Genomic DNA, 12,034 nt, shown 5'->3' with positions numbered 1-12,034 from the left:
AGTAAGGACATAATGGACCTGATTTAATAAAGCTCTCCAAGGCTGGAGAGGATACAATTTTATCAGTGAAGCTGGGTGATCCAGCAAACCTGGAATGGATTTCTTAAGTAATTTGCTGACAAATAGCAATGCCTTTCAAGACATTCATTCCAGGTTTGCTGGATCACCCAGCTTCACTGATGAAATTGTATCTTCCTCAGCCTTGGAGAGCCTTATTAAATCAGGCCCATTAACTCTGGGTAGCAAGTAAGGTTTCTCAGATTACAGACAATGTAATCATTTGCTTCAATTGATTACATGGTGGTTATCAGGGTGTAGTGTATGTAGTTTAAACTGGTAATTGGAATTTCTGGATCACCCAGCCTTGGAGAGCTTTAATAAATCAGGCCCAATGTGCGAGCATAAGAATAGGTTGCCGTAGGTGTCCATTAGGTCACATTAGAATAGTCGCTGCACATTTTATTCCCTTTTTAGCACATGATTTTTGGTCTTTTAGGGCGTTTTGCTTGTGTAACTGGGAATAGAAGTACATTTTAATGACTATCTATACCAACTGAAGTCTATATTTAAACGGTCAGTGCTTCGTGAACACGCTGCCTGGCTATGCTTACTCCTGCAGAACATTGGAACACAATGATTATCCAATCCTCAGCACAAGATGACCAATTAAGTGCACAACGTTTTAGGATACTCTGCCAGAGTCTATAGTTTCACTACGCAATGTGATGGTAAACAAAAATAGCTTCAATGTAGGCAACCCAAACGAGATTTCATTGTGGTGCCTCACCAGCATATACCTAAGGCGGATTCCAGGATTCACATTATAATCCAAACATATAGAGAGATTACCATACCTCTGAGACACAGATTGAGCATGTGTTAAGATTTGTTGCTTATATTTTATAAGCACTACACCATCCCCCGAGGGACCAGCAGCAGGGCTCCCCTCCAAGGTGACCTTTAGCAACCATAACTTGAGCGGGACAGTGGACAGCCAGATATTTTCTCCAGCCTGGTAGGTGGCTACACCAGTGCTGAGTACACAGGAGCAACACTGGGTGTAAGGATCGCTTTGAATTTATCTAGTCATTTCCTGAGAGTGGCAGTGGTAAGTATTTTTGTGTCAAAGAAATAACATAAACCTTAAAAAGGTAACCATACCCAAACGGCAATATATGTACAAAAATCACATACTTGTTTTTTAGTTGGCATTTTGTACTCAATAAAAGTTTAGTATTTATTTTTATTAGTTACTATAGTGTGTATCCTAAACTGGCCAAAAAAAGTCCCAATTTAGGGAAAAAATTTCATTTATTTTTCTGCAAGCTGGTGTTGCAGCCAAGGAACAGCAAAAAACTTACACAAAGACAAGGTACCAAGCTGGATAAGTTGACATGACGAGGAGCAAACATATGAAGTTGCTGAAGGCAGGAAATTGCAGCAGCCTGAACCAGTGAGTCTGAATGATCCTGCATGATTGCACAGCCCACAAGGCAAGAAGAACGAATAGTTGAAATTGTGGCACTATTGCCTGTGATAGAAAAAACAACATTCAAACTGGTTAGTTCATTGACGGAGGGAGAGATAGAGACAGACAGACAGACAGAGAGACACAGACAGACACTTCATTTTATTTAATGTAAATTCAACATTTACCTTTGCAATCTGCAGTGCTTCTTAAATATGAAACAATGTCAAAAACACAAAATGGCAACCTGGAGGTGTTCAGTATATTGCTGTGTACGGAAAAGTGACCGTAAAAGGTATTTTCCTGCTTGTGTAATTGGCTCTTTGATTTTCTCAAATGTCTGCACTAAAATGCATGTCATATTTTAGATATACCCCATGTTAAGGTAGGAAATTTTTACATGGTAGCAACACCTTGCAATATTTAACTATTTTGGTGAAAAAAGTCCTATGGGGATAATTACTTCTAATAGGATGGAAAGACTGCAGATTTCCATTATGGCATAGGAAGTGTACCAGCTAACATTTATGTTTGATTATATGGCCATTTATAACAAACATGGTAAAACAATTTCATTACAACAGAAAGGTAGAATCTGTTACCTTCAATCCTTGCAGTTTACATCAATCATCCAGAGAGGCAAGTTACACATTGACATGGCATCAAATTATAAAAACACAAACTAGAAAATTCAAGGATATTTCATAACAAGGAACGCTGTTCTTTATTATGATACTGATATAAACTGGATTGCCTATGGTTTATACTCCCCAGTTTAAAGTCTGCAAAAATGTTGTGTTGTTTTATGACCAACTAAGGGTTTTTTTTTCCAATCAATTAAACTCCATGAAAGCATTACAAATGATGTTTATCCATTTATAACCATCACAAAGCAGAGTGTTTTTTCAATACAGGTAAACATGTACGTATAGTCAAAACATTTTTTTCAGTTTCAGAAAAGCGAGTCTATATATATATGTATATATATATATATATATATATATATATATATATATATATATATATATGGGATTTATGAACAGAAATATAGTACTTTACCCTCTGCATAAAAGGTGGTCTAATTAATGCTTTACATGGTAAAATGAAAGTAAGAATGGCTAACTAACTTGTTCATATTAATGAAAATGAAAGAGTTAAATCAACTAGCAAACCTTTATCCTAATTATTTAAATAAACATGGTACCAGACTGGCTTGTTGCAGCACACACAGCTTTCTTTGAACTTACCTTGTAGCTCTGGTCCCACTGTTGTGATGATAGCACCCAAGCAGCGACCTAGACACTGATGCACCTCTGTATGTGAGGGTGGGACCATTAGTAGCAGTGTAAGCACTAAAGACAGTGTTGGTTCAACGTATCCACGGTACATTGGGCCACTTGAATCAACTATCAAAGCCAGTGAATGAAGCGCCCATGTCTATAAATAAACAAATGAAGATGTATTCAATTTTACATGTATGAGAAAATAACTTTTTTGCAAAATGTATTAGAAGCTTTCCTCACCTGAACTTCAGGTGAAGTACCATCCTGAGCCAAAGCCAAGAGAATACTGACACTGGTCTTTAGATGCTGTCCTGACCCAATTCCTCCCACATAACGATGTAGACATCCAAGTGCAAGAGAATGACCAGTTCTAGACACTACATCCCGAGCAGACTTAAGTCTAGATGATTTTAACATGACAAAAAAAAAAAAAAAGGATTGAAAATGCTTTTAGCATTAGACATACATTAATAGTGGCTCCATTTTTAAAAAACATGTGAACAAAACGTTGCTACCATTATGGTATAATTATTGAAAAGTTTTAGACATGGGAACACAGTAGACTAAAACAGTATGCTTTTCATTTTTTTGAACATGTACTCAACTCACTTGTCAAAACTGTACTGTGCCATTCTAGCAATGAATGATGCCTCTCCAACAACTTGAGCCATTCTGCCCAAGGCCTCTCCGGCAGCACATCGGAGAATAGGGTTAGGATTGTCCAGGGCACCCATAACCAATGTTAATGCAGATTTTCGTACCTCTTCAGGACCTAGAGAGCTTTTGTTTTCTGCAAGACCCTAAATAGCAAAAAAAAAAAGAAAATGTACATTTCTTCTGCCATTTTATCTCCTTTATTCAAACCAGAATACCTAAGAACTGAGGCCTAACCAAAACAATTATAAACTGTTAACATTAGCTAAACTCACAAGCTGGGAACACATATGTATTATTGTACACACCCTAGATAAAATTTGAACTCCAGAAAAAAAAAGCTGGGCAATATGCATATTTTGTGTACACTAAAATGATTTTTATCCTCATAATAAAGCAGTATGAAGTAGTTAGAATAAATTGAAAAGGTCAGAGTATAACTTGGGATATCAAATGCAAGCTGAATGTCTTTAAAAGCATGCAACATGTGCTCATCTATATAGATACTACTGTAAAGAATAGTGAATTGAAATTACAAAATCTGAACACAATTACAGATCTAAGAGCAGGTAACAGTTACCATACTTTCACTCTGTATTTAGTTTGTCTAGAGTTCAGTTTTAGGATAACTGAGATCAAACTTAATCAGTGCACCATTGCATGACCATAGCTGGCACATATAGGAGGAAAATGTTTAATTCACTCATAGGAACCCACCTCTTTAAGCTGGTTCACACTTGTTATGATATGATTAGTAGTCTCAAACATCACATTTTATTCTGAATGTTTTTAATAATCAAATGTACAAATACAAAAGCATAATGATTTTTGTGGTGTGATGAAAGCATTATAAAGAGACATTTGCATTTGTACACCCAGCCATTAAAGAAGGTAATGTCTTTAACTATTAAATTCAACTGCTGCATGTTAATGATTGCTCCATAACATTAGAATAGAGTTTAAAAATCAACATTTTCTGACATAACTGCAGCATTTTTAAATACCATGAGCACCAAGCAGATTTTAAAGGCATTATGGCAAATGTAGGCCTGACAGAATTAATTTGCAACGGCTACAAAAACAGTAAAACTGCGGTTTCCAAAGCTTTGGAAAATACAAGAAATATGGCAAAAGTACTAGCCATTTTCATAATATGGTATTTGTACCTTGAGTGCACTAAGCACAGCTGTGAAGATATTAAGTTGTACAGACTGTTGGCGCACTCCTTTAGCCTGTTTTACACACTCAGCAAAGTGATCCAACATTTGTAATCTAGAGGAGAAAAAACACAGCCGAATATCGAGTTATAGCTGCAGCTGCAAAACAATCTCAGGTTTAATACATATACGTCAGGAGGTTGCTAAAATACATAGGCAGTCATTAGGACAGATAAAGAGAGTGTTGGAATTTTAAAAAGCATAATTTAATGTTTTGCAAAGCATACATGTAGCACTATCAGGTCCAATACATATGTGCCTGATACAAATTAAGCTCCAAGCAGCTGCAACTGCAAGAATTTTACAAACCTGCTACAGCACTGTCAGCCCTGCATAATTCCTTTGTTGCTGGATTGGAGAACAGCTCCCCCTTTAATTACAGGCATGAGGACAGAGGAAGGTGTACTCCAAACCAGCAGGGGGACATTCAGCTGAGGATGACCACTCTGGCATGACTTATTGAATATGTTTTTTTTTTGACCAGGCATACATTTTTTTTTTGACCAGGCATGCAGTACAGCTCTTACACATCAAGTAATTCATGATACCAACCATAAAAGTTAACACTGACCTGTGCTTAAATGACACATGAGGAAACACAACTCCAAAGAGAGCTACAGATGCATCAATAACCGAAACCCCCAGAGGAAGAGGACCAGGCACGGCTTCACCAGCTGGGATACGCAGGTAAATAGAGGATGGGTCATGCTCCAAAGCTCCGCTTCCAGAGGCACTGTTGGGTTGAAGCTAAACAGCATGTAAAGTTAAAGTTGAACTTGTTTTAGGTACTGTATATATAAGTAACAAATATCAAGAAACCGTGAAAAGTACTAATAATAATAGCCTTACCTGATCCTCAATAGATTTGTGGTCTGTCTCTTGCAGCCAGGAGCCCAGCAAAACGCTGTCATCATAGTGACACAGAGAACGAAGCAGTGATGTTGTTGTGTTGGAAGAGTTGTCTGTTAAGGTGAATTCAGCCACCAACTCACGGAGGAGGACACTGAAGTTACCTTTGTGGACATTTGACAGGAATGCAAAACACATTTATCTTGCACACAGATCCATGGCTGCATGAAGTAAAGACCTGACATGCCGTGCACTCTCATAATAAGATATCACAGGTTTTCAAGTTCTTTGCAAAGCACAGATTTGCAAATCAAATTCATTCATTCTAGTCTGAAAACTACAGCAATAATCACAAACATGAAAAATGGTTTCTACAGTTTTCTACCAATATGAAATGGTTTTTACAGTTTCTGGATAACATCAGTGATTACATCAGTGTCTAATCAATGCATAGACATATGATAAACATGTATACACACAAAACATTTAAAACAGAAAATATTGTTAGAGGGTGATATTGTGACAGCACATATTGTGCAAACCCAAAGCAGAGATTGTGTCATGTTTACTTTTTTGGAAAACCTCTTGAAAGTGAAGTTGTAGCTTTTGTACATTTTAAACTATACTATATATTATTCTAATATTTTTGGTAAATTAGTTTTTTTAAGTACATAAAGTGAAAATCCTTTTTTTTGTCCTTTTTTGTATGTTTACTTAGGTAAACACCAGACCTCTGCGGTACACTGTAGAAACAGAAAAGCATTCTTGCTTCCATTGTGGGCTATAACCTTATAACCTTGTAAGTGCTACAAAACACAGCAAGCAATGGTAACAACTATGGGATACAGATTAAAGTATATCCCAGTGCTCAGGAAGTATACTTTCTACGGGGACCAATGCACCTGATAAGTGGGCAGGTCTGCCTGTTAGAATTGTGTGAGGTGAAGTTGCCTTTATAAAAATTTAGAAGCTAATCAGGCTGAAAAAAAACATCCAAGAGACCACATCATTCCAATGCATGCTGCAATCCAAGTAAAAATGCTAAATCTGTCGTTGAGAAACCAGGCCTTAAACCTCAAGGGTCTGTGATGTACATCAAAAAATTGTCTGAAAATACAGTGATGTTAAACACAGGGTACATTGGTAGCATTTACCTTCATAGGTCTTTGGAGGTAACAAAGCCAGTATGTCATAAAGCCGGAGGCGGACCATTGCAGCACTGGCCTTTAAGTGCGCACCATGAGCCTTAATTACAGACAGGATGCTAGATATAAGATATAAGAAAGTGGAAAAATATAAAACTAACAAAAAGTACACCAAAAATGCATTCTTTTGTTTGTAGTAAAATAAGCAATTCTAGCGTGACTTCAGACAATTTTTTACTTCAACTTCCATCAAATTTCTCAATTTCAATTGCTCTCAGTAACCACATTGGGAATATTGTCACTAATACATTAGGTAGATTTTCCCATCACTAACATCTAGATGAAAACTAGGGGTAATGTTTGTCCCTGGTACAATAAGGCACAGAAATAAATAAAAATGACAAGGGTTCTAACCTTTCAGCAAATGTGCTTTTGGTTTCTGTTCCTATTGGAAGCAGTACAGAAAGTAAGCTGAAATCTTTTTAACCAGGTAGTTATTTCAGAGCAAAAAAGTAAAAAAAACAAAACACAAGGTATTAAACCTTTCCTGTGCTATAAAAAAAATAGCAAACACTTCTTTATGTCTATGGAAGACAGGAAAATGGGTAGGACAGGACCTTACACTGAACAGAAAGTCTGGCAATAATAAAGCTCTGTTCCACTTGAACCAAACCATTTTCATATTCTATTCATATCTTAAAATCACTTTCTGAGAAATAAAGTAACCCCTTATTATGTTCGTAAGCATATAACACAAAATGCAGAATGTAAAAATACTTACTGTGACATCATTGTCATAGCACATTCAATAGGTGTCATCAACTTCCTAATTACGTCTTCTGTGAGCAGTTCAGGACAATGCGCCACAAAGCTTCGCATAGCTGGTGAGACAAATGGACAAATATCTAAATTTACAAATACAAACCCACACAAACACACATGCACACAGAAACTATTTCCCCATGACTGACTAGAGAATTACTTGTAGTAAAAGTAGAAAACATGCTTCTACGAAACATCCTAAAACTCTTTAATGCGAGATTCTGGTTCATTACTGGAAAAATCTATACGCTAAAAAAAAAAAAAAAAAAAGGAGCATTCGAGTTCAATCGAGAGAAACATAGTAACAAATATATAATAATGTTAAGCAATCCTTTTATAACAAACTTACCACAAAGTGCTCCAGCACGTCCCTCCAGAGTTACCTGCCAAGTAAAAGAATCTCCTTTGGCTTTTTCAGCATCCAGTTCCTTCAGGGAACGGGGAAATACATTTCTCCATAACAGAAGCATCTTAGGAAGATGATAGCGCACAACCGAGGGTCCTGTGCAAAGCAGTGCATGATATAAGATACTTGACTGGTAATAATTACACATGTTAAATCATCTCTAGCAAACATTGTCAAACACAAACTCGCACATTTTAGGAAGCAAGCACCAGAATAAATAGACATGAGTTGGTAAAATTAGTCATTTGGCAGATGTTAAATATGCAAGGAAAAAAGGCAAATCATGGGGATTCCAATGAACAAATTCATAAAAACTTTGTGTAAATACCTAATGTCATTAAAGCTCCAAGCAGCAGCCAGCCAGCCTGAGTGCGCTGTAGAGAAAGTCTGCTGTTTTGTGATGCTGTGCGCAGCAGGTCCTCAGCAATACTGACAACCATCTGTAAAATTAAACCACTTTATTATAGTATGAAAAATATATTACCATAATGTTGTAATTCCAAACCCTAACTTTTCTGAGGACCATGGCTTAGCAATTTGTTGGCAAAGCCACACCAAGGAAGCATGTGATAGAGTGGGATTGCAGTAACACAATTAGTTGTCACCCTTAACAGCAAGGGCCTGAACAAAGAATTTTATGGCAGGAGGGGGTTATTTTGATAAAAGCTGCAGAATGAAAAAATGAAATGAAAAAAAGTAAACACGAAAAAGGAACACTTTTGAAATTACACTCTTAACATGTTATATGTATTTTATTTACACCAACATCTTTTAGTGAATAAAGCTTAGTCTACACGGACGTTTTCCCGAGCGTTTAAGCTGAGGCTTTATTAGCCCATGTTTGAAATTCCCATGCATTCCAATGAGCCAATCTACACCAGGATGTTTCCTTGAGACACATTTATGAGCTTTATCTTAAACGTTGCTTGCAATGTTAAAAGAATAAAACGCAGGGTAAACGCGGGAAAATGCTCCCATTGAATTCAATAGAGGCTTTTACAAGCGTTTTTAAGCTTTTTATGAAAGCTTTCATTGAAAACAATGGGGGTACATAAAACCCCTTACTCATTCCCTGAAAGGGTTAAAACGTATAGAAAATAGGACGAGGCTTTAATGTTAAAGTATTTTAATAAATGTGTGTGTTTGTGTAACTAAACTTTTTTTTTTATCCCACAATGACAGGATGATTCCCACGGCTGCATTCATGACATGAGCACAGACGTGGGACTCCTCCTGACAGGGAGGGATCCCCGGGCACTAGGGGTTAAATGAGGATAGGGCTCCCCATTCACCTTTAGTACTCTCTGATTGGCTGAGCAAAAGGAAATCCTGATGACGCTGAGGCAAGGGAAACCCTGATGACAGCTCAAGCGTCATCAGGATTTCCCTTTCTTCAGCCAATCAGGGAGCGGAGCTCTACTATGCTGACAGCTCTGCTCTTTTGATTACTTCCGCAGCCCTAGAGGAGCTGTGATATGTGTTCTGCATCCAAGAACACATACTAAAGCTCCTCTAGGGCTGCCCGACTTATCAGGAGAGCGGAGCTGTCAGCATAGCAAAGCTCTGCTGATTGCTCCATTCCCTGATTGTCTGAGGAAAGGGAAATCCTGATGACGTTTGAGCTGTCATCAGGGTTTCCTATTTCTCAGCCAATCACAAATTACTAGAGGTGAATGGGGAGCCTTGTCTTCATTTAACCCCTAGTGCCCAGGGATCCCTCACTGTCCCACGGCTATGCTCATATCATGAATGCAGCCGTGGGATATCATGAATGCAGCCGTGGGAATCCTCCTGTCATTGTGGTAAAACCTGAAAAAAAAATGTTAGTTACACAAACACATTTAATAAAATACTTTACCATTAAAGCCTCTCCTTTTTTTTTTTTTTTTTTTTTTTTTTTTAACACATTTTAACCTTTACAGGAAATGAGTAAGGAGTTTCTTGTACCCCTGTACTCATTCCCTGAAAGGGTTAAAAGTAAAACTTTTTTAAACATTTATGTAAAATTGCGGCAAATCACAGCAATTAGCAGTAAAACATGTCATAGACCAGCTTTAAAACGCTTGTAAAAGTGCATAAAACGCATATAAACGTGGTAGGAACGATCAAACCATCTGTGTAGACCTGGCTAGTTCCTGGCTTTGCCCCCTTCCAGATGAAATAAAAAAATTAGTCTGGGGGCATATGACAGCCTAATATCTTAGTATGTAACTGTGCAAATATCAGGTCTTTGAGATTCTTAAAACTGTTTTTTCTTTTAGTGAGAAGCTGTGATGGCAGAGGCACAAGCAAGTTTCACATCGTTGGAGTTATGGGCCGCCATGAAGTTTTTGTTTTTCCAGGGAAAGTCAGCAAAGGACATTCACACTGAGATGTCACAAACACTGGGGGAGGGGTGTCCTTCCTATAGCACTGTCAAAACCTGGATATCTCATTTCAAGACTGGGCATTTCATCGTTGAAGATGAGCCCCGCAGTGGGCGCCCCCCAACCTCAACTAACCCAACAACCTTTCAGCGAAGTGAGTGCCGAAATGTTTATACAGTGATCAGAAGAAGGAACAAGTTGAAGCATCCAAAGCCATTTGGCCCATTTTAAAGCTGCACAGGACTTTTTGGCTAGGTTAGTGACTGAGGATGAAACCTGGCTCCACATCTACGATCCTGAAACCAAGAAACAGTCAAAGGAATGACGCCACAGTGGGTCCCCACGGCCCAAGAAGTTCCGAACCCAGAAATCAGCCAAAAAAGTAATACGTCTGTTTTCTGAGACAAAGACGGTATTCTACCTATCTCAGGGCTCTAGTATCACCGGACAGTATTATGCTAACCTCCTGGACCAGCTGGAGGAGACAATTAAGACGAAACACCGTGGAATGTTGACCAAAGGGATCCTTTTCTTGCAAGACAATGCACCTGCGCACACGTCCAAAGTTGTGGCTGCCAATTGGTCCACCATCCCCCCTACTCACCTGACCTGGCCCCTTCAGTCTATTATCTGTTGCCAAATTTGAAGAAACACCTGAATGGGCAACGTTTTGAGGACATTTCTGATGTCAAGGATGCTGCGAGAGCTGGTTTGCGGCCCAACCAAAGGACTTTTATTTGAACAGTCTAGAAAAGCTGCAACTACGCTGTACCAAGTGCATCAGTCCCACAAAGAGAGAATATGTTGAATAAATGTGTTATTTCAAAACTCTGACTCTCTTCTTTCTGAGCAAAGCCAGGAACTTCTCAGCACCCCCTCATAGATCTAAACCCAAAAGGAAAATACACAAATATTTGCCGGTTAAGGTTATGACATAATGGCATAAATAGCCCCTTTAAACCAGTCATTAATGATTTGCGCATTAATATGCAGTTTACGGTGTGTTAACCCAATGCAAACATTTTAATGGGCTGCTAAATTTTAAATGGGCCTAATTTCACTTTACCAAAAACAAACCTTTACTATCAAAAGAGCCATTTTGCCCCCTCTTCCACTAAAGAAAAATAGTCTGGAGCTGCAAAAAATAACACAGCTTATAAACTTTTAAAAGTTTTAATCTTTTTTTAATTTTACATGTTAAAACAACAGAATAAAACAAACAGAAGTGGATTTTAGGGGTTGTTAGTTACAGCTGTACCCCACTTGCACCTACAATTTTTGGTTTTGTGCATTTTCCCGTTACAGAGAAATTGGGGTTCAAAGTAGGAAATGGGACATGGTAGTGTAGTATGACATTTCTAGCTTTGTGACAGGTAAGTATAAATTTGGGGTTTGCACCTCCTTGCAATGCAAATGGACCGGGGTGGGTCCATAATTTGTATGTTTAATTTCGGGCTTCTAGACAAACTTACTTTTAAAACAGTAACCCTGATATTCAATTTTAACTATTTTTTAAAATTATGACCCCCATATTTTTAAAGTTGTTAAAAGTGGGGGGAATGAAATTTAGGGTACTGCTAACTAGGGGGGTCCCCTGTGCACACTGAAAATTTCAGGTTGGTACAACATACTGTTTAGGAGATATGGAGGTTTGTACTGGGAGAGATGTAAGGCTGAAGTCCGTGACATGCTGCATTCATATACAAACACAGCTGTGAAACTTTTCTGACGATGACATAATTTTAAATGCCCATTTGTACACGCCCCTGGTAGATTTATTTCGGGGGTAGATATATTTGATAGAACACTGGAAGGGAATCCCCC

At 38.1% G+C, this 12,034-nt stretch overlaps 1 protein-coding gene across 2 annotated transcripts in view; it reads right to left on the bottom strand.

Annotated features, from left to right (window-relative positions):
* Positions 1 to 12,034, bottom strand: part of HEATR5B (HEAT repeat containing 5B) — a 42,291-nt gene that overhangs the window by 15,275 nt on the left and 14,982 nt on the right. For both annotated transcript variants that reach the window (XM_072409236.1, XM_072409237.1), the window contains exons 11-21: positions 8,173 to 8,284; positions 7,788 to 7,940; positions 7,398 to 7,497; positions 6,626 to 6,735; positions 5,472 to 5,635; positions 5,194 to 5,369; positions 4,572 to 4,677; positions 3,361 to 3,551; positions 2,992 to 3,151; positions 2,716 to 2,905; positions 1,362 to 1,531 (exon numbers count right to left, since the gene is read on the bottom strand). In XM_072409236.1, the coding sequence (XP_072265337.1) occupies positions 1,362 to 1,531; positions 2,716 to 2,905; positions 2,992 to 3,151; positions 3,361 to 3,551; positions 4,572 to 4,677; positions 5,194 to 5,369; positions 5,472 to 5,635; positions 6,626 to 6,735; positions 7,398 to 7,497; positions 7,788 to 7,940; positions 8,173 to 8,284 (1,632 nt within the window). The remainder of the gene's footprint in view (positions 1 to 1,361; positions 1,532 to 2,715; positions 2,906 to 2,991; positions 3,152 to 3,360; positions 3,552 to 4,571; positions 4,678 to 5,193; positions 5,370 to 5,471; positions 5,636 to 6,625; positions 6,736 to 7,397; positions 7,498 to 7,787; positions 7,941 to 8,172; positions 8,285 to 12,034) is intronic.

The sequence above is a fragment of the Pyxicephalus adspersus genome, chromosome 4 (assembly GCF_032062135.1).
Source record: "Pyxicephalus adspersus chromosome 4, UCB_Pads_2.0, whole genome shotgun sequence".
NCBI lineage: Eukaryota > Metazoa > Chordata > Amphibia > Anura > Pyxicephalidae > Pyxicephalus > Pyxicephalus adspersus.
This window is presented reverse-complemented; position numbering and strand designations above follow the sequence as displayed.